This window comes from Cinclus cinclus, chromosome 2, assembly GCF_963662255.1.
Source record: "Cinclus cinclus chromosome 2, bCinCin1.1, whole genome shotgun sequence".
Taxonomy (NCBI): domain Eukaryota; kingdom Metazoa; phylum Chordata; class Aves; order Passeriformes; family Cinclidae; genus Cinclus; species Cinclus cinclus.
Window position 1 is genome coordinate 45,279,964 of NC_085047.1, and position 23,573 is coordinate 45,303,536.

Consider the following 23,573-nt stretch of genomic DNA (forward strand, 5'->3'; position numbering starts at 1 on the left):
ACACACACACACATATTTTATATATATATATATATATATATATATCTTGGAGTTGCAATATGAATAGGTACAGGGAATTGAACGTATACACAGGACAGCACTATTCCTGTGCTCAGATCACCTTTCAGAAAAAAAAGCAAACCCAATGTCAGCATCCTCTCAGTGTTGGAAAGGCTCCAGAATTTACTGCTGTCAATTACATTTTGTACAAATGTGCTGTGGTGACTCGTATTTTTTCGCTAAAATGGCAGTATTGCCCATCTGTGTAATTATTCTCTTTAGGCTCTTCATTTAACTCTTCTACACCTTTTGGAGAAAGCAGGAATTTAAGACTGAAACATCTTCGGACTTATTGCAATGTATGCAATGCATTGATTCTTACCATTCTACCTATTTTGGAAAGAAAATAAGAGTCATAAATAAGGTACCTGCAAGTGAAACACTTTGAGAAACTTCCATTTCAGGTTTGTCTTTATTCTGCCTCATCTTAATGAGGCACATTTGTTCAAATTCAGAGGTGACAGTGGAGCAGCAGCAAGAATGTTTTGGTAGGGCAGTTCTTGTTTGTTGTGTAATCACCAACTGTATTTAGCATGCAGGAGGTTTATTGTTTTTCACTTCTCATTCTTTCCAAAAGCTATGGTGTATAATTTGGTGCATCTTCATTTTCAAATAAGTGTTTTTTAGAACAGCGAATGTGACTGCAGCCATGCATTCTGCAATCCATATCAAAAGCATTGAATAGGTGGAAAAGATGAGGAGGGTTAGGAAAATACGAACAAATTTGACAAACTGCTTGTCCAAAACTCTTTCCAGCAAAATTCTATATTGAAATTCTAAGTATTTCACATTTGCAAAATAAAATAATTGAACTTGAAAATACTTTGCATCCCATGTCTGTGATAAAATGGATTTAAAGTTTTAGCAATGGAACACAAACAGCAAAGCTAGAACAAAAATAGCTTTCCAATATTTGCATTTATTCTTATGTTAATTATTTTGTGGTAGTTCTCATTTTAACAGAACACTTCTTTAAAGCATTTTACTTGCTTTGTGCTGCTTATGTATATCCAGCATTTTGTCAGCATGTGCTCACAATCTGTTACAGGAAATATATAATCAAAAAATCATGCTTCAGGTTATTTTCTGCACAAAATCTTGGCTTCTTGAAAACTTTTAATAAGTGCTGTATATTTGTTTGTCTATGACTGTCATCTGTTCAAGATGTCTGTTTACCCAACTTGAAACACAGGAAAAGTTTTAGAATTTCTTTGTAACCAATACATGAGTATGCCCAGCAAACCAGTCTGAAAAGCAAGAAGTGTTCATGTGTGTTGAAAGGCACATGCAAAATCAGAATTTTCTTCTAGTACAGATTGCTTCAGAGATATTAAGAAAAGACAATTTTCTTAAAAAAAGCACCATTTGTGCAGAATTAGTACCAAAACTTTCACAGGTGCTGCATTCTACCTTTCTGAATTTCAGAAAATGCAGTGAAATTGCTCAGATAAATCTGAAGTTCTCGGTTTCTTCTCTTGGACAATTAAGTAGGTTTCTCTCCAGCAGGAAGTTTTCTGCTCTTCTGATAAAGCTGTTTTTCCAAGAGATAGTTAATTTTGGCTTTTACTTAATATGTTGGCCAGTAAATCTGTGCTTGTGCATTTGATTGATATGAAAGGAACAATGTAAAATTTTTAAATACAAATGTGCTAATTCCAAGGAATTTTAGTTTGGACTTTTCCGAAAAGGTATTTATTCAAGTCAAAATGCGAATGCTGTAGTAGAGGGTTCTATTAATAAGAACTATTTCCTAGAAGTGTAGAAGGAGGAACCTTTGAATGAAAGTATTACAATGGTAAAAAAAACAGAACAAACCACAACCCCACCCCTCTTTTGTGTCACGGTGTTAGTACATCATTCTCATAGGTTTCCTGAAACACAAAATTCTGCATCCTTTAAACTGTGCCTCTCTTGTTAGACTTATTTGGTTTTGATAATGTGTTATCTGAATTAATTCTAGTTTCATTTCTTGCTTGAGACTAATTTGAAGCAGTTCATGTTATGAGCAGAATATTTAGAGCGACAACACTGGATAAATTTACTGCAAAAACCAGTGGTTTTCTGTTGGATGAGTGGTCAGTCTGGTGTATCAGAGATTCCTAGAATGTTTTTGGGTTTATTTTTTGATAATTTATTTCATGGGGGAAAAAGAAAAATTACAAATAATCCATGCCCTTCTGTTACCCATAGATCTCATTTATCAGCTTGTTGTCACTGAGGTATTATTTGGGGTGCTGAAATGGATTGCCAGCAAGGTGCTGAAGCTCTCAAAGAAACTTATCACCTTCAGCAGTGATGCCACTTCATCACAACTGTGAAGAGAAGTTATGGAACAGTGACTTGAATTCTGCCTTTAGGAAAAGGCATCTACATATTACTTTTTAATTTTTTTTACTTATACACAGTGTATGAAGCTAGGATTCTGTACTTATTTAATAAAAATAGACTTAATACAAAAGCAAGTTTAATTAAAACTCATAACTGGAGATGTCAGAATGCTGATCGTAGGTCTGAATATACTTCTTTCTAAATTTAGTTATATATTCTGAATTTCATGATGGATATTATGTACTCAGTGCTTTGGGAAGTCATGCATAATGTAACAAGGATATTCACTTAACAGTACCTCTAGCAAATGTCCTCTGTGCTAATGTTGTATGCCAAATACGATGTAACAAATTATTTATTTATTTATTTACAATAGATCATTAAATTTTATCCTCAAAATTTTGTGAATTTGCAAGGACTTTAAAAAGAAGTGTAAGCCATTTAAGATACATGCACGAGGAGATAGGTTTGTGGATGCAATCAACTCATAATTGGATTTTATAATCAGGTTGCTCTTCTGAGGCAGAAATAATTTTAGCGACTCCATTATGCTGAAATCCTACACTTCTCTGTGGCAAAGACTTGTAGTCCTGAAGAAAGCAAAAATCCTACTTTAAAAATAAAATGTTCCCCTGTGCAAAGATGTGTGACTGTGCAAAGAGAACCAGGCAATTAAGGCCCACCATTCCTCAGTGACCAAATACTGCAATGTCTCTGAAATCAGTTTAAAAGTCACAGTTCTTTTGTTTGACTGTCTTTATTTAACGTAATAGATGCAAAAGGTTTCTAAGGAAATTAAAAAAAGTGTTGGTTTTAATATTAGGTCAAGAATTGAAGAATTATGCAAATCTAAATCATCCACCACAGGTAGTGGACAAAGTAGCATTGGAATATAATTTCTGTGTTTGGGGTGTGTTATGGTTGCTCCCTTAAAATTTTCATCAAGATTGAAATACTAAGGACCAATGACTACTAATTGATTCTTGAGGATGGCTCTCAAGGAAGAATTAATGTGGCCACAGGAAACCCTGTGTGAGCCCTTGGCAGTTCAGGAAATACCAGTCATAATAAGTTTAAGCATTTGTTTTTGCCAGAGGTGAAACACCCCAGCAGGGCAATATGTAGCAGTGTGTCTACATTCAAGTCAGTGGCTGCTGTTTCACTTTGCTGTTCCTGTTCCCAGTACTTACTGATGGATGGCAAATGGTGTTTGCAAGCAGATTGTGTAACACCAGAAAGTCAGGAGAGCAGCTGAACTGTTCACCCTCGAGTTCAGAGTGAGCAGTAAAGTTAGGCTAAAATTACTTCTCCTGACAGCTTTCTAAGCATGTTATGGTCTATTTTCAAATCAGAGAGATTAATATTTATCCTTCTTGTCTCCGTTTCCTTCACATATTCTATATATGTTGCAAATATTTGGGGGAATGGGGAAAAAAAGTCTTATTAATTACGTGATAGATAAATATGATCAGCTCAATTACAATAACAGAAAGTTATTAAAATGCATGTTTTCAGTTTTTAGATGCATCCTTTAATTTTTGAGAACTTAAAAATGGTGGCTAAAATGAAGGTATTAAGGAATGACCTATGAAAAAAAATTACTAGAATAATCTAAAAAGCTATTCAATAAAAAAAAGTTACTGGTTAGGTTTCAGATAGAGATGTGATTTAGAGAACAGTCATTAATAGGGGAAATTGTTTTTTTCATAGCAACTTGTATCTTTTCCTGGTTCTGAAATTATTTATTGGATATGTTTGATAATTTAAATTCAAGGTGCCATTAAATGTTGAAAAACATATTAGGATTTGAGGAACTGGTTGTCTTTGTTTATTCTAACCATCTTCTTTCAGCTGGTGAATGTAAATTAGGTTTAAATCTTTTAGCTGTACCAGAATCTCATAAGATATAATGCTTAGAAACAGTATATATTGCTCACAGTGGGGAATGTATACATAAATGTTAAACTTACAGTGCAGCAGCAGCTGCTCGAATCAACTTAAGTTTGCCTACATGTGTCTGCTGTATTTAAGATGGTCCTATTTAATTAGTAACTTTTAAATGATATGCATGTAATTACATATTTTAGAAAATAATTCAAATTCTGGTTGGAATCGGTTTCAATTTCAGATGGAATAGGAGTCAGCTTGACACTAACCACAATTGAAAAATGAGTAATAATCATTTGATTATTACATAATCAAAGTGATGGCTGTTCTATCATTTGCTAATACAAAAGGGAAAAGTAGGACTTTAAATAATTAGCATAAAATATTGTGTACACATTTTGTGTTAAGTCCAGTGTACAACAACTGTGCCCCAGAATACTGGCATTAAATAAAGAAGTAGCAGTGATTACATGTGTAACACAGTGTGGGAATTAGAAGTTTCCTGATTTTAATGGGGTTTATAATTTGTGATTCAAGTCACTGATTTAAATCCTTTGATTTTGCTCTCTCTGATTCTTTGAGAAATTGATGTAAAATAACATTGCTTTAGTACAGTATGAAGAGTGAAAGTTTTAACCTGCCTGTGCAATGATAATGACATTATGTCTAGCCATACCTAAGTTTGATCATCAGACTGTTTTACCAAAATGTAATTTTCAGGGAGTTAGATAGAGCCATGTTTCACAAAAGCTGTCCCCACAGGAGCTAAATGCCAAGGTAATCAATCATACAGCATACTGCATCCTGTTGTTATGGATATGATACATTATTTATGCAGTATAAAGATTTTTTAGATGTTCTTGAAATGAACAGGCAAGCACATGACAACTCTAGGTTGTAATAAGTTACATGAGCTGAAAATTGCATTTTCCTAGGTTAAAATTTGTATAGATGCCTTCAGTGCTTGCAGCAAGTGATTTGCTGCAAGTGTGGGCTAGCAGCAAGAATTCTGTTTGAAGTCTAATGTACGTTAATTACATCTACCGATGAGTATTTGTATACCACTTGTATTTCTTACTGAATCTAAGAGCTGTTACTCAGTCATTGGAAATAGGGTAAAGCTTTTTGGCAGCAGTACAAAACCCAAAGTCTGTTTGAGATAGCACAGTTTAGGTTCTTCAGCGAGCCATTGCATAGGATGTAATTAGGCACAGGCTTTTGATGGAAAATTGCCTCCGTTTTCAGTTTTCCCCTCACTGCATTGTTCCAAACATTTCGGTTTTGCTGAGAATGAGATAGTCATCTTCAAGATAGTCATTTAATAAGCTGTTGTATTTGTATGAGAAACCCTAAAAGACTGATAGAAAACAGAACAGCAGTGGAAAAAATAATAGCTTCCATGAAATGAGGATGACCTTCCCTTCTCCCTGTCCAATCTTTTGATTGGTTTGAAGGGAAATTTGCAGTCATACCTGTAGAGTAGTTTTCAAATTTTGTCATTACCTCTCTGTGGCTGAAGAGTTCTGAAGCTGAGAGAGTTCCAGAGTTATTGGCACAGCACTGCTCTTACTTACCATGCCTTGGTATATTTTATTATGTATACTTGTTATATTTTTATTATGTATTGTCTACATGCTTTTTGAGCCCATGTAAAACTCCTGTATACTTTGGTGGAACAGTCATGGCTTTGGCAAAGAGAAGAGGTGCCTTTGTGTATTCCACCATGCATTCTCTAGTTCTATTGCTGTTGATTTCATTCTTTGGTACTTGGGACTGTTCTTCCTCTTGGTATCCAAAGGATGTTTTTCTAAATCCTTTGCAGTCAGCTCTTGTGCCATTCTCATGCCTTGTTACTCTCCCCATTTCTTATTCTCTTCCATTTTAAAAATAGGTTTAGACAGCTCTTCTCTCCCCCTTGGCTCCATTTGCCATCACTGCCATCTCCATCAGATCTTCTCTTGGGAGTTGTCCTCTCTTAGGCCCTCTCACTTTTGCCTTAAAATTATTCCCTGTTTGTCTTTGATTCCCACTTCCACACTGATCTTTTGTGCTTCTTGAGCTGACACATTTCTTCATGGCCTTCTGTTCATTTGCAATGTGACATGTTTCAGTTCTACTCCATAAACATTAATCATCCTTCCTCTCACTTGTTGGTCATTCACTTGGCCTTTCCATATCCACTCCAATTTTAGGGGGGTTTGCAAATGTGACCACACTCTGTTCTGGTGTCTCTCTTTACTAGCTTCTTCCTTTGTAGTTTCTGGAGTTTCACAATCTTCAGTCTCCTTATGTGATGATGTTTTGCACAGCCTTTTGCTTTTTTCGCTTCTCTTACTCATGAAGAAAAATGCAAATTCATGTCTGTACTGAGGAGTCTTATTTCAGTCTCTGTACTCCAACTGTACCTTTCTGCCTAAACTAAAATCTTAGCTGATGGAATTCATGGATTAGGCAATACTCAAGAAAAAAGTTTGAGCTGCTGTGCTGCTTTCACAGTCACTGTGTGTATCACCATTTTCTCTCACTTCAGCCTATGCCTTAGCATTGCCATGATCACTTTCTGGTGCTTATGTAAATCCTTCCTAATTCTCCATTTGTTCTTTCATTTACCACAGGTGACAAATGTGCTTTCTCCTTCCTGAAGGTTCTCCTCTAGGCTCTCCCTGTACCAGCATTCTCCTAGCCTGCTGCACATACATTATTACATTTTACTCAATTGCTCAAGTGACACTAACTCAGCAATTATTCTTAATTTGGGTTGGCTTTTTTGCTTTGAAGTTGCTTTATGTTATTTTAGACCTGAAAATTTGTTTCTTTCCATTAGTCGGCCTAAAAGATCTTGCCTCACATAAATCTTTCATGTTCTTCATACTTGTCATTTCTAAGACATGCCTGTCATAATTTTTTGTGTAGACAAAATTGTTATCGGGGGGATATTATAATTTTCTGTCTGCTGGTGGATGGCTGCCAGTCTGCCTCAGAATCCTGGGCAGGTTTCTCTGCTGTGTCATGCCCGTGGCTCAAATCTTCCCCAGGCAGCTTACTTCCTTGTCATTCATAGTCTGGATTCACCATTCAGTGTTCTCTTGTGGCTTCTACTTAGCCCTTATACTTTTTGTGCCAGCAGTTGTCTTTTGCAAAATTTTGTAGAAAGAGATTCATGGCTGAAGAAGGTGAATTCAGCAGCAACAAAAACAATTAATAATAAATGACCCTGCAATTCTGCAGCATCAGCCAGTGCTTTCTGATTTACTGGTTATTTGTTTTGAAATTTGAACAAATATGAAACTGTTGCAGATGCTACATAAGTCTGGAACAAAGGTACAAAAGGTCTTGTTCTCACAGCAAGCAATTGAGTCAGTGCCATAAGCAGCAATGCCTCTTCTGTGTTTCTTTTCCTCAGTTCATCTTGAACCACCAGAAGAAGTTAAAATAACTTTCACTGCCTGGAATTAATTTGATTTGCAGTTTTGTCCCTGTAAATACGCTGTTTTATATGCGTATTCTGTACAAGCATTTAGAAGACGTGACTTAAGCAGTACAGTGAAAACATAAAAATCGTGTTGTTGGACAAGCACTTAATGCCAGTGTAGCTCTTTGTTGTGTACTGAATACAAATCAGTTGTTCCAAGAAAAGAGCAGAACTAACCAGTTTACAGAATTACGTGACTTAAAAGACTTCCCTTCTGATTATTTCATGTCAGTGCTGCTGTTGATCTGTTCCTTTTTGAAAAGTACCCATCACTAAGCAAAGAGTGATCTCTGCCTGCAGTCTCTGCTGTGAGCAGTGGTGGTGGTGGGACACTGCTGTGCCACGGCAGGGATGCAGCTGCCTCAGGTTTGTGCAAAAGTGCTGGCAAGTGATACAGAGAAGATTCTCATGTAGGTTCCGTCTCTGTGGACATATGCCAAGGTTCCCTGGAGAAGACGGATGTGTTGAAATGTTTGAACACAGACAGTACTTTGGAGAATTACTTTCTGTATTTGAGCTGACAGCCATGACTGCTGTGAACCTGAAAGTGGAGAGAAAGGAGGAGTGTAAAGACATTCCAAGGGTTATGGGTTGAGAGTGTAAGTTCAAAGACATTGTTCTGCACTATAGTCTTTTAGTTGGGGCTTTGCTGGGTTTTTTGGTTTGGGTGGTTTTTGTTTTCTTTTGTTTTATTTATTTTTTTTTTTGATAGGGCCATAGACTTTTGGACAAGTGTGCTGGCATGTTTCATTCTCTCAGACTTTAGTAATTTCTTTTTACCCTGCTACTTTCCACAGTATAATGTGTTTCAGTGTGTATTTTGCTTCTAGTGCTACCTGCTTAATTTTGTGTCTGTAACATGAATTAGATTTAAGGTAACAGTATAGTTGTTTTATCCTCATACTAGTCCTCCCTGTTGCCAAAATCATGTTGGTAATTGTGGCTAATAACAACTTGAAGAAACTTGTCTTTACGATAAGTATTTTACATGGGTTGTAGAAGAACAAATTAGAAAAGGAGAAGTGTAAGGTCTAGTTCTGAGACATAGCCAGTATAATTGAAATCCAAATAAATTAAAACAAAAGGTCTTTGAGTAGATTTAGAACTTATTACCAATTTCTATGAGTTTTGTGTTTTCAGCACTTCTGAACTGTACTTGTGGCAGGAGCCATTTCCAGCACAAATTGCTTTGCTGTAGTTACACAGAAATTTGAATGTCAGAGTATATGCATATGTGTCTGCTAGTTTGGAAGACAGGCTTACCCCTTCACTGACCATAAAATGTGGGGCATTTGGGAAAACCAAGAAAGAAAATTAAGTACTCTCATGTGCATTAAGTGAGAGCTCTGATAGACGTAAGGTTCTGCTGGCTAAGCAAGGCATACTACATTGTTTGAGATCTCGGATGGCTTAAAAGAAATCAAAAATGACTGCATGAAATTGAACCTTGATGTGACTGCTTGGGTGATTGGGAATGGTGAATGAATAAAGATGAAGCTAGGACTTTTCTGTCCCCTCTAGTGAAAACCAATAATTAAATTTTCTGAAGTAGTGTAAAAACCAGGAACTATTACCAACTCCTTCCAGAGCCCAAAGATCAGTGAGATCATCTTGGTGCAAGGATTGTGTCTGGCTGACTAACCTGGAACCTTGGTTTGCCCAGTTTTTGGCTATCGGCCTTTCTGGACAGAGCCATGGAGCACTGATGCACTTTAGATGGTACAGAGGGGAGCTGTGAGTTTTGGACACCTCTGTGTGTGTCAGACTGCGCATAGTTTGCTCCACTGGCTCCCAGTCAGTTTTCAGTGTAGACTAAGGCTTTTGTCTTGATCTTCAGCTATTGGGTCAAACACCCTAACAACATCAAAGGTGGCATTTCATTTTTAAACTGCCAGAATAGCTGTGGGGCAATGTGGATGTTGAAATATCAGAGCAATCATTCATCAACTAGGGACAGTGTGTTGGGTTGGGGTTCAGGCTCTGAAAAAAAACCCAGACCTGCGAGATGATCAGTTGAATCCAGAGTAAGATATTTTAAAGGAAATGCTATAAAATTTCTCAGCTTCTTCATTGTAAGTTTTTCTTAGCCTGCCTAACTCATTTACCTGAGCTCCATCAGCTACTCAGGCCTCTTTAGGAGGAGAGGAAGTTGCAATTACATCTTGTAACAAAGACAGAAGTTGAATTGGTGATAAACATGATAAACATGGCAAAAGCTCTAGAGGAGCCTATCCTGTCTGCGTCAGGGAGTGCATGTTTTCAAAATGACTGCAGTGAGGTCAGGTGTGATTGTTGACTTGGCTCAATATGGAATGTTGAAGGCAACAAGATTTCTGAAACTTCCAGCACAGAAATTTTGCTGAAGTTTTCTAAAATGTAGAATTTGCATAAGAAGAATACCTTCTTCAGAGGGAGACTCTGTGAATGCAAATATGTTTGCATCTCTGTGTGATGTTCAAGCTGAAAGTTTTTGTGCAAGTTTATGTGGAACTAGAATTACAAAATGCATGGGCTGGTGTGGTATAAAGAGAGAGCTTGTCATCCCTGAGCAGAGTGAAAAGATGATTGCCACTGAATTCAGGTCTCGTGGCCAGCCTGATTTGACGTCTTTAATGTCAAGCATGGCAAGTTTTCTTTCACAGTTGAGCTTCACAATAAATGCACACTCCAAAGTGTGTTCCATTGTAGCCAGCCTTAGACATAGAGTACAGGCCATCAAAATCACATCTTCTGATCTCTTTTGATGGCAATTGCCTTAGGACAAGTCTAGTCCTCAGTCTGTAAATTTCATCCTAGTTGTGTCTGAAAAACTTTTACACATGCCATTTTGAACTATGATTTTACTTCTTTTCTCCAGCTCTTGTGGTGAGAAATGTGAAGTCACAAGATTTCTTCTTTCTGACTGGGTGATATAAATTTGAAGTGAGAGAGGAAGAATAATGAGTTTCTGTTGTTCAGCTGTGGATGATAAATGTTCCTGCTCAGGTTCTTAACATTTTCAGGGTCTTGGAAATACTTTAATGAATATGTAAGCAGTGATACTTATAAGAAATACAAGCTCATGATTCCTGATGAGTGAAAGAGGCCTCTTTGCCTATTATTTCTTTTGCTGCAGCAAGCATTATGTTTAACACTTCTCTGCATATTTTCTGCTGGAAAAAAATGAAATGCATGTGTAATTAAAGGGAGGATTTGGTCTGTGTGTTGTAATGGAGAATTTGAATGAACAGCCCAAGTTTTAAAAGATGATTGCCAATAAATGTTAGTATTACAGAGCTCTGTTGCATGGTGTCACACATGCATATTAAAAAATGCATTGTTCCATATAACAGCTTTGAATGCTACTTCTCTTTTTCTTTTCTTTTTCAATACAAGATTGATATGCACCAGCTGTATCGAAAGAATAGGTGTAATTGGAAGGACAAGTAAAGAGCAAATATTTAATGCTGTAAGAAATTAAAATAAGCTATAATTTTATGCAGAACGATTTTCAAATAAAAAAATTAATTAGCAGAAAGGTGACCTTCAAAATAGTTTCCTGTGGAGTTAGCAATGCTTTGTAATATTGTACTAAGAGACATGAGCTTGAAGATGTTTTTTCTGGGCAAAAACCCTGCAAAACCAAACCAAACTTTCTTGTGAAATGGTCCTGAAGTTTCTGAGAATCAACATGCTTTTCTGTTGGTGATTATTGCCTTGGGAAGCTTACAGTGCTGAAAAGTCTGACAATGCTTTTAGTCATCTTATACACCCAGCTATATCATTACTTTTACTGGTATTTAAAGTAGTAAAGAACAAAATATGTGTTTAGTATGTTTTCCTCTGCCTTCTGTTTGCAAATCTGGTTTTATCCCTTTCTTCTGCTTGCTTTCAGTACACTGCAAAAGTGTCACTGGTCAAGCAAGAATGAACTCTTGCAGTGGTGACTAATCTTACCCTTCACCGGCTCATTGCCTTTCACTCATTCTGTATGCAGATATGAGACCATTAGAATGGTTTGTGTTTGGCTTTTCCTTTTTAATTTATTTTTATTGCAAGAAGGTATGTGCACATAAAGACCTTTCTTTAAAAACTTGGTGATAGAAATGGTGAAAAATCAAAACAAAAATTAACTTTAAATATATAATGATGTGAAGTTATTCATAGAATGAAAGATCATTTAAACTAGTACTGTTTTAGAAACTCAGCTGTGTGCATGTTGATTAGATATATAAACAAAAGGTAGCAATGTCTTTAATTATAATTTCTTGGGATTTGATTTTGCTTTCCAGCATAAATATGCATGGATCTAGGGTTCACATTGCTTAGAAATGCATATAAGCTTACCATCTGTATTTCTTTGTGCATATACAGTTGTATGTGCCTTCCACTCTGGCTGGTTTCTTCATGCTTGCTAGCAAAAATTAACAAAAGTGGTGCCATCAGTTCAGGATTAAGTGGAGCAGAACCTGTATCTATGAAATTAGTCAGCTTTTTTGTATTAGCCAGTACTTTTATGGAGCAGCATCTTCTGTGCTCTCTTTGTTGAGGAATTAGTGGGGCACTGCCACACCCATGGGAAATTTGCCAATGCCATCTGCCCATCCTGAGATGTGCTGTGGGAACAGAGGGAAGCTGAGTCCCAGAGAGGAGGGATGAGGGGGATCTAGGAAGATGCCTGAAGAACATGTATCTCTTGCAGAGGATGGTTGAAACTTCCTTAGACCAGTTAATTCAGTTTAAGCAATTTTTTGGGTTTTTAACTGCAAGGACACCCAGATGAATTTTAAATCAGACTATTTCATTAAATTCACCTACAGCAGTGATTTATGTGTCCACATGTGAATATCTCTCTGCCAGTGTGTTTCTGAGGGACAGTAAAGCTGCATATTACTTAGACACTTGCTCTCAGATGGCTGTTGATTAGTTGCTGCCCAGATTTTGTAGATTTAAGATTACAATATTGGAAAGTAGAATTTGGACATAAATCCTTGTGCTTCCTTTTTTAATAATGTTTCTTCAACCTTTAACAAACAGCCTTGGAGGAGAGTACTGATGATGACAGAAATGATTCTCTTTTCCTGGCTATAATATTGATGGTGTTTGACTGCATTTGGGGGCAGTGGTTTTTGTTACAGTCTCCTTATTAATGGGGTTGTGATAAGTAACATGGACTTCTTTGCTTGTCTTGTAACTCTCCATTTGTCACCTCACAGGCTGAAGAGGAAACAGTGGCCTTTCTTGCTCACAGTGGAAGTGAAGATGAGTTTGATCCCAGCACTCTCCCAGATCCTGATAAATACAAAGACTGTGATGTAGAGCAAGATTCAGAAAGTGAAGACAACTATAGGTATGCACCATCTTCCATGTTAATTTTAAAATGATGTTTTTTATAAACTGATTTGTTTACATCTTTGGAATTCATCTTGCATGAATAGAACACTCTTTCTCATGGGACTTACTATTTGACATTTAAAAGTTTGTATGTTAAGTGCTCAAACAGAAATCTGAGCTAAAGGCTATTATTTTCTTTTGTGAAGTTATACAAGAATGATTTTTTTTTGAGTCAGTATTGAAAGGATCTCAGTGAGACTGTTTCACATGCCGAAACCCTCTCTGGATGCCCAGTGCCCACCAAAGCCACTCTGTCACTGACCTCAGCTGGGCAAGAGAGAGAAAATGTAGTGAACAGCTCAAGGGTTGAGATAACACCAGGAGAGATTCCTCACCAGCTACGGTCATGGGTGAAGCAGACTTGACTTGGAAAAAAATGAATTTATTTATTTATTACCAATCACATGACAGTATGGTAATAAGAAATAAACCCAAATCTTAAAACACCTTTTCTCCACATCTCTCTTCTTGCCAGGATTAACTTATAATTTTTTTCTACATCCTCATCCTCAGCATCACAGAAGGATGGGGAGTGGAGGTTGCAGCCAGTTCATCATATGTTGTTTCTACCACTCCTTTCTCCTCAGGGGAGGATCCTTTCCCTGCTCCCATGTGGGGTCTCTCTCACAGGGAGCTTCTTCCACAATCTTCTTCAACTCTTTCCTGTGGGCTGCAATTCTTCATGAACTATTCCAATGTGGGTCCCTTCCATGGCATACAGTCATTCAGGAACAGGTTCCTCCATTGTGGGCTCAAGTCCTGCCAGCAAATGTGAACATGCTCCAGCATGGGCTCCTGTCTGCAGAGAGCCACAGGTCCTGCCAGGAGCATGTTCCAGCACAGGCTTCTCAAGGGATCACAGCCTTCTGGGGCTCCATAGGCTGCAGGGGCACAGCTGTCTCACCATGGTCTGCACCATGGGCTGTGGGGGCATCTCTGCTCTGGCAACTGGAGCACCTCCTGCCCCTCCTTCTGTACTGACCTTGGTGTTTTCAGGGCTGTTCCTCTAACATATTCTCACTGCTCTCCCTGGGTGCTTTTGCGCAGTTTTTTCTCCCCATTTTTAACTATGCTATCCCAGATGTATTCCCACTATCACTGATGGGCTCAGCCTTGGGCAGTGATGGGTCTGTCCTGTTTCAGAAGTGCATTTCTATTCTGTAACACTGCAGGCTCTTTCGTGTGGTATGAAAAATGTTGAAGTAATTTAAGGATTTGATGATCTCTTTGCATCTGTCTGTATAGGATAAATTCGTGCACAGTATTACTTAAGTTCTAAGAGTCAGAGTTGTTCAAACTCTTCAAGACTCAAGTGAAGTGGACTCTGAGTAGAAGTAAATATGTAATAATAAATTAAATTAATTCAAACAGTGTTTATAATTGTATGAACCGGAAGAATTTGTTTCATGTAGTTTAATAGAAAAGCACAGGGTGGGAATGAGGATCTGTAGTTGATGTCAACATACTGTGGGAAGATGAAGGGATACCACATGAAGTCCTGTGCAGTTTACCAGAACAAGAAGACCACTTGTGTGTTTCTGACAAAGTGTATCATGTAACAGATTGATAAGGATGATCTTGACACTTAAATGGGAGCATAGATGTCTAAGTTCATAAAGCTCTTGCTTTTCACATCTGAATTGGGTGAATCCTAGGGGCTAGATTGTCCTTAACCATGTGTCACTGTGTGTTGTGGAGTCAGTATGCAGGACTGGGTGTGAGACATGTATTTAAGGACTAGATAGCCCTAAGTTAACAGGCTGGTGGCCATGTCCTCTGGAGCCTATTCACCTGTGAATGTCAGTAGAACTGACAAGGATGGGGAAAAGCACTGCTTTTTCTGAGCAGCAGTAAATCGCTCCTTCTTTGTGCAAGGGGGGAGTATGTATTCATACATCACGTTTTGTATCGATCCTTTCCTCAAAATGTCAGCTAGACTCAAGATTAGCTACACTTTAAGAATAAAAGTTGACAGAGATGGACAGATTTTTGGCAGTGGTGGTAAGTGCAGATTTTTGTTGGATCAGTGGCTGATCTGGCCCCCCTAGAGTCAGGTCATGTGCTCTTAAGGAGAGTAAGGACTCAATGAAAGTCGAAGTCCTCTGTCATTTTCCCTTCCTGTGGAGGGGATTAGGTAAGAAAGAACATACACCAAAGGAAACCAGGGAGATTTCTTTAGTGTATCTCTAGACATACCTACACTGAGTATTAAAGCTACATTTGGAGCTGGAGAACAGACCACCACACATGTTGAAGAAATGTGGTTTCATCAACACTGCTTACTGGAAACAGTCCTTGGCCTGTCCTACTGCACTAAAATGCTGAGACGTTGCTCAGAAGAGCTTTAGCTGGCACCATCCGAAGTCACAGAAGTTGTGGACGATGACACGCCAATACTTGTGCCTGCACTGCGGCCAAATCCATTTAGCCTGTAACAACATGACTGATATTCCCTGGGCAGGCCATGGCCAGCACAGGATTATCCAGCACATGCTGCACTGCCCACTGGAGTCATCAATGGTGCTGCCTTCCAACACACCCTGCTCAGGCACCCTTAGAAATTTAAAGGCTGTTTGCAGCTGCTCCAAAGTCAGCTTTTTTTACCTCAGCGTAAGTATGTCTGGTGAGGTGCTCTGAGCTTTTGAGCAGGCTTTTGAGAAAGAGCGAGATACAGTGAAGGAAATTAATTTGAGGCTGTTAAATCATCACTCATGCCTCATGCAGCTCTCTTAGAATTGCTATTGAATTGTGTGATGAGTTGCTTTTGAGGATGGGAAATATCGACGTAATGATTTTAACAAAAACAAATCAGCTGAGAGTAGCAGACAGTAAAACTGGGCTTTGAGATTAGAAAACACCACTGTATTCTGTTTTATATTTCCAAAATCCAGAGCTTTTGCTCAAAGAGTTGGATTAAAATACAAGTACGTTAAGCTACACTAGCTGCTTCTTGGTTTAAGGGGGGAAAATGCTTCTCAAAGCAATAATCGTAGTAAGTATGAGTCCTAGGGTGTCTTCCTTCAAGAGTCTTTAAAAATGGACCCTCTGTCCATGGTTTCAGGAGTCAAAACCATTGTTAATCTTCTCTCTGTCCTCCTACAGATTCTTTTTTAACTGGGGAGCTGTGCAAATGTGGAGTTAAATTTGCCTTAGCATAAAAATTCCCTTCCAGCCATACCTCTACAAGCAGAGTAATTAATGACTTCAAGCATGTAATATGAGATTAATTTTTGTATATCTAGCAACATTCATCATATTTGGTTTAAGGCTATCAAATGTAAATTGTTAATGAGGTGAAAAATCTAAGAATACAGAACAGGGTGAAAGGAAAAGCAGCTGGATTTCTTAAATATTCATTTTGCAGTCAGATTGAGTTTTTGGTATTTCTAATTCCTCAACCTCTTTAAATAAAAATGTTTAGGAAGAGCAAAGTTCCGATTGACCTCATCATTATTTTCTTTAAATCTTTAATGGGTGTGACTGATCACATTAATTCCTAGATCAGCATGGAGAAGATCTCAGACATGAGGGCAAATATCTTAGTTCTGGTACTGTTTTGTTTGTGACTTTATGGATGGACATTCACGTGGTGACAATTGTGCAAGTTAGTAGTCAGTGCTACTTTGTTGTGTGCCTTCCTTTATTAATGAAAATTGCAGGCAAATTGCAGTTTCTGACAGCTTCTTCTTACAGAAGGATGCTGATGCTGACCTGCTAAGTTTTAGGTCATTCTTGATGAGGTTGACATTACATTGTCTTTTGAGATGATTTATCAGCAAATGATGATGCTCCTTCTAAAATGGATTATTCAGGTCGTATCTGTGACTTTGCAAAGGCCAGAACTTAATGTTGTGATGGCCAGAAAAGCATCATAGGAGAGACATTGTAAAAGGTCTCAGTTTAAAAACCTTGGTCATTCTGATTATCTGCAAAATTGGACATTGAGGTATTAAATTGCTCTTGATAGAGGCTTAGATATTCCATTTTAGAGGTGTTTTGATTTATATCAGTGGAATGGCCAGTAAGGGAATCATAGAATCGTTTAGGGTGAAAAGGACCTTTAACATCAAAGCATTAACCCAGCACTGCCAAGTCCCACTAAACCATGTCCTTGAGTGTCACATGTACAAGTGTTTTAAATATCTCCAGGAATGGTGACTTCATCACCTCCCTGTTCCAGGGCTTGACAGCATGCCTTTTGGTGAAGAAATATTTCCTGTTATCCCATCTAAACCTCTACTGGCACAACTTTAGACCATTTCTTCTTCTCTTGTCACTCGTTACCTGGCAGAAGAGGCTGACCCCCCTGGCTGCCCCCTCCTTTCAGGCAGCTGTAGAGTGATGAGGTCCCCCCTGAGCCTCCTTTTCTCCAGGCTGAACACCCCCAGCTCCCTCAGCTGCTCCTCACAGGACTTGTGCTCCAGACCCTTCCCCAGCTCCGTTGCCCTTCTCTGGACACGCTCCAGCCCCTCAATGTCTTCCTTGCAGTGAGGGGCCCAGAACTGAGCACAGGATTGGAGCTGTGGCCTCAGCAGTGCCCAGCACAGGGGGACGGTCACTGCCCTGCTCCTGCTGCCCACACCACTGCTGATCCAGGACAGGATGACAATGGCCTTCTTGGCCACCTGGGCACACCCTGGATCATGTCCAGCTGCTGTTTGCCATCATGTCCAGGTTCTTTTCTGCCAGGCAGCTTCCCAGACACTGCCCCCAGTCTGTAGCGCTGACTGGGGCTGCTGTGACTCAAGGGCAGGACCCAACCTTGGCTTTGTTGAGCCTCCTAGAGGTGGCCTCAGCCCATTGATCCAGCCTGTCCAGGTCTAGAAAAAAACACAGCACTATATATTTTAATTACCATTTTTATGTGCTGTAGCATTCTGACAGCAAGTAAGGAAGAAGCTGCACTGGGCTTTATGGAAGGGACTGCAGTAATTAATCTTCATTAGGATTGCTGCCATGGCCTTGTGAATTAAAATTTATTACGTGGAAAAAAGTTTTGGGCACAGCATGTTTGATTATCAAAATGCCAATATTTATGGGATAAATTATTCCTAACTTTTCTGAACTGTATTTTGCTAGCAGATTCATTCATTATTCCTGTACATTTCTTTGGGAAAGAGCTCGTGTGCTTTATCGTAGCCTGGAAACTTGACTCATGGCCTGTAGTTCAGTGGCAGGGGCGGTTTGTTTCCAGAGGAATGCTGGTAAACCTATGCTCCAAAGCATTCTCTGATAAATGTTAAGTGAAGCAGAGCCTGTCTAGAAATGTTGCCAGGACCACATTGTTTAACAGCTACTTGGCTCTGTGACTGCACATTTCAAACGGCTGATTCTGATAAGCATTTAAAATCTAAACCTTAGGGCTTGTTAAGACATTGCTTAAAGCCCAGAAGAGAGCTAAATAATAACAATTAAAGCTTTCTATTTTTCCCTGGTATTACCTGAAAACATACTTGTGAGTTTATTTTGCAGTAGTTTAAAATTAGAATTTCTTGGTGTATAGCTATCAGGGTCATAGTTAGATCCCGTTTCCCTGGTGCCATTCAGATATTCTGATGTTTGTTCTAGGGACAGGATTTATAAACTGTACTTTAATGTTTGATTAATAAATATTTTCTATGAAATGATAGCATCTTACTTAGGTGTTACAGCTATGCAAATGGAGGCCACAGAAATTACTGTGCCTGTTCCTAAGTTGGCTGTTGGTGGCTCCTCACCTGTGTAAACACTAAGTAATTCCTTTCATCAGGCAGCCTCAAACTGCATGGATTGTTCAGGCTGCTGAAAAAATTTACCAGATGGTAAAATGAAGGAATTGTAAACCAGATGCACATGCCACTGCTGAAGTGTTATTAGTAGAAGACAAAAAGATGCGCTGGCCTTGGTTTGGATCTGAATTGGGAGTTGCTTTCTAACTGAATTGTTCTGCTAGAAAATAATTTACCTTAGCATAACTTTGTTTTGGCTATTTGGGAGCATTAGCTGCTAGTACATCAGTTTGTGTGTTTGTGAGGAATGAGGGGCCATTTATATCCATGGGAAATGATAAAAAGACTGGCTCTGCAGGGTGACAGGCATTCAGTTAATGGAGACTGAGGAGGGATTCATTTGACAGTAAGTGCAGAAGTATATTCCCTTACAGCTGCTTTTGCACACTCAGTCCTTTCATGTGTGGAGCTGAGAGTAATGCCTGTTACAACTCCTCCAAAGAACTTTCTGTCCATACAACTAAGGAAAAGTGCCCTGGATGAGCACAGGGTATCTCTGAGCAGGATGATGCCACATATTTTTCATCTCCCTTTTAAAATTACCTATCCCCTTTTGTTAAAGCTACAACTCTTGACTGCTCCTTCAGAGTAGTACAGCCCCTTTCCACACCATCCAAACCAACACTGGTAAAAATCCATCCTGGAGGAACAGGGATGGAGGTTGGACTTGCTGTTCTTCAGAGGTCCCTTTCAATCTAAATCATTGGTGGACAGTCAATCTGTCTTTCTTCTGCATCTCAAAATTAGGAACATCTTATTCATGTTTCCTGTGATTCTCTGTTTACCTTCCAAAGCTGTTGTTATCAAATACTTTTTGTGCATCATGAAAACAACTATTTAGCTGTCTTCATTGCTTGTTGGTTTTGCTGCTGCTGCTGCTTCCTGTGTTATACATTCCTCTTTATTCACCTCTCCAGTTTGCAGCCCAGCTGGGGTTGAATTAGTGTGAAAATACACTTGCCTATGTGTAGATGCATCTTCTGCTTATGCTGCTGATCAAGTTGCACAATCCATCAGTAATAATAAGAAGCAGCTTGACTCAGCCGAGTCATACCACAAAATTTATGATGAAAATTAATCATAACTGTGTTGATGTGCTTTTGTTTGTGGGGAAAAAAAAAAGGAGGAATCTGATAGTTCAGTTCCTTCTGAATGTATTTTATATTTAAATAGTTTACCTTATAGATATCTAGGCCTATGGGCCTCTGAAACTCCAAAAGTAATTATAATTTTCGGTGTTTAAAGTCTGCTGTTTCATAGCTTGTAGGTACAAATGCATGGCTTGTGAGGTTTCTGCAGTGTTTTAATTGCTAGGATGTTTTTAACTAATGTCCTAGATGAAGCATTAGTCAATTATGAATGCAAACTGGGCTTCAGAGTCCGTTCAAAGACTGGAAATAATTGGCTCTTTTGCAAACAAGCTAAAATACTTTTACTTAATGAGTCCTTTCTTGCATTTTTAAAGTGAACCCCTGCAGTCTGTCCTGATCAAAGTGAACACCATGAAACTCCAGCCCAGATCCACACTGTCCACTTGAAAAAGTGAGAGTTCTTTATGCTTCAGTATATTTTCATATACTGTCAGCATAGCTCCAGCATTTCTGGAATACCTTAAGCACTACAGAGAGAAGAAATATCAATGTCCTTTCCCCAGAAAAGGAATAGCAAAATGTTGGTAGAGAGCCCTGAAAAGCCACCCCCATGCAAATGACAGCTGAAAGCCAGCAAAGTTGCTACATCCTGTGAATTATAGGAAGAGTGAGTATTGGGAGCAGTCATCATCTGTTCATGGAATCATGGAATATTTTTGGTTGGAAGGGACCTTCTGGATCATCTAGGTCCAACAGTCCCTCCATGGGCAGGGAGACCTTTCACTAGACCACGTTTCATTGAATTTTCTTTTGGGTAGTCAGGGAAGAACAGTATAAAAGTGTGGTATTTCATTTGCCTTAATTGTGGAAACTTAGGGTGTTACTTAGGGGATTTCCCTCCTTCCTCTGGGCTGTAATGAATAGGCAGGAGGTGGCACCATTCTTCTATGAAAGGTGGGATGGATCAGAGAGAGAGGCAGGTCATACTTGTGCAGCCCACGAGCACAAGGCCGTCAGATCTCCTGTAGTAATTCCTTCATCTCTATGGAGGGGCAGCCAGAAAGCACAGTGTGCAAGCTGCATTGTGCTGCTGATCCCTCTCAGAGAGCATTTGGGAACTTGCTGAAAACTGCCATGTTTGGGGTTAATGTTTGGGTTAGGCTGATTTTCAGTGAGTGGTGAAACCAGCATTTCACAGACTGTTAACTAATCCTATTAATGGGAAAAAAAATGAGGTAGACAGCTGAAGGTGGGTTGAATTGGGCAGAGAGTTCCTTTGCTGTGTTGATTCTAAGGACAGTATTCCCCAATTAGAGCTATTTATTGTAACTGCTGTTTCTAATTGTGAACTGTCTAAACAGTATTTCTGAATGGAACATTTCACAAGCATATTACATTTACACTTAAACAATTATAAAAACTATGGACATGAAAAAATTCTTGTTGAAACTTTTTTGGTAAGTAAACTGAATTTTCTGAGTAGAAATTTGACAAATTTTAATTGAAAATCTGAATTTAACGGACTTTTTTAGAAAAGCCTTAACTCAGTTTTTGAAGTTCCATTTCTATTTTTGTTATATTTTTTAAAATACAAACATGAAAAGCTGAGAATGCTGTTTTATTTCAGTTAGTTTGTTTGGATGGAACGGTTTGGGGTGTGGGGGTTTGGATTTTGCTGGTTTTGGGGTATGAATTCTACCCTACAGCATACAACAACCAGCTCTCTGTAATCTGGTTCACAGATATATCTTAGAATATATTTTATTAGATAGTTTTATACTTAGGTAAAATTCATAGCATTTTTTCTATGTTCTGGACAAAAAGCACACGAAGATACATGAAAGCTCTGTCTTTCCTCTCATTGTCGTCACATGGCCATGTGGTAGAAGCCAGAGTGATAAAACAGATTGGCAGTTGTTTCATCCAGAATTGAAAGCTGCAAAAGGCAGTTCATTCAAGTCTTAAAGGAAAGAAAGAAAGAAAAGGAAAAGAGCAGAAGAAATGGGAATTCACCAGGGAAAATTACTGGGATTGGGCTTTTCCTCTTCCTCTCATGGCAAAGTGGTGTTTAGTAGCTTCCAAGGGAAATGTCTGAAAGAAGGGGAAAGAGTGATCAAACAAGATAGTCCCAGATCAAAACTGTATTAAGTGTAGGATTTGCCAATGAAAAGACAGTTCTTATATTTTTATTTTTGGTGCATATTTATTGTAGGTAAAATCTTGAATGCATGTCAGGGTCCACTGACACATTGCTAAATCAGTTTTGTCAAGTTGTCTGTTGCTGTATTAGGCAGCAAATATTAGATAAGACTTATAGCAATATCCTGATACACTATAATCAATTAAGACAGCAGAACATCCACCACCACTTTGGTCTGAGAGCAGCTCTAATTTAGACATTCTGGGTTCGTCAGCTTCCATTGCTTCACCTTTCTGAATTGTAATTTTGTTTGCTCTTATCTTCACACAAATTTGCCTTGTTTAAAAGGAATTGTTAGATTACATGATGATATTGATTACCACAGTTGTTAAAAAGACTAATTGATTTTTTTCTGCAGTGAACTTGAGGAGAAGACTGGAAGAAAGAAGAGAAGCTATAGCAACAGTGCCACAGCAGAAGAAATGCCACTGAAAAGAAAGAAGATGCAATTCAGCCAAGAGGAGGACCCCTGTTTGCCATTAGATACTGGGCTTTCTTTGGCAGAGGATGAAGAGCTTGTACTGCATCTGCTCAACAGTCACAACTAATTATTTTTCTGCAGGTTTTCTTCTCTGGGTCATTTCCACAATTTTGTCAGTAGTTTACACAAAATGAGTTTGGCATCTGGGCAGCTGGGTACCAGTGAATGTAGATAAATGAGTTCCACGTGCAATGGGATTGCCTTAGATTGGCTCAGAGGTTATACACAATATTTAGTTTGATTTTCAAGGCTTTCTAAATGAACTTTTCAACCTAAATCCCCAAGTGTCTGTTTGCAGTAGTATGTTCATAATTTTAAACCTCCATGTTTTGAAACAATTACCTTCTTTTATTTTCATCTTTCTTTAAATGCAAACAGGATATTCCTTTCTTCACTATGCCAGGTTTGTTATTTTAGAAGATATATGTGTACTAAAATTTTTAAGGAAGAAATACTGTTGGCAGCTCAGATCATATTACTTAAAAATAAAGTATGTACTTTCTTCTGTGTATAAGGCTTATATTTTAAGAATATTTTAATAAAAATTTCTAGAGCCTTGATGTAAACTTAATGACATCTTTAAGCTTTGTTATAAAAGCATATATTTATCCTTCAGGTATCATTTCTGTTATGATTCTGAGATTGGTGTTAGGCAATTCAGAAAACTTTTAGAAGCCAAAACTGAGTCTTGTGTTTGATTTCCATAATAATGACAGCACATTGTCTCATAATTGCATCTGTTTCCATATGAACATATTAAATACTCAATTTTTGTTAGTATCACTTTTTTTTTTTTGTCACAAGGAATCTATCATCACCTATTCAGTACAACCCTTTTCTCCTCTCCCTGTACTCTGTGTTATCTTTTAGCTCAGTTACCCAAAACTGAAAATATACTGCAAATTCTTGCCTC

At 38.3% G+C, this 23,573-nt stretch overlaps 1 protein-coding gene across 1 annotated transcript in view; it reads left to right on the forward strand.

The window, feature by feature from the left end:
- DDX10 (DEAD-box helicase 10) overlaps nucleotides 1-23,328 on the forward strand; it is a 156,660-nt gene extending 133,332 nt beyond the window's left edge. Inside the window, exons 17-18 of the mRNA XM_062487581.1 lie at nucleotides 12,943-13,076; nucleotides 22,538-23,328. Coding sequence (XP_062343565.1) covers nucleotides 12,943-13,076; nucleotides 22,538-22,727 — 324 coding nt within the window. The 3' untranslated portion in view covers nucleotides 22,728-23,328. The remainder of the gene's footprint in view (nucleotides 1-12,942; nucleotides 13,077-22,537) is intronic.
- The last annotated feature ends 245 nt before the right edge of the window (nucleotides 23,329-23,573 follow it).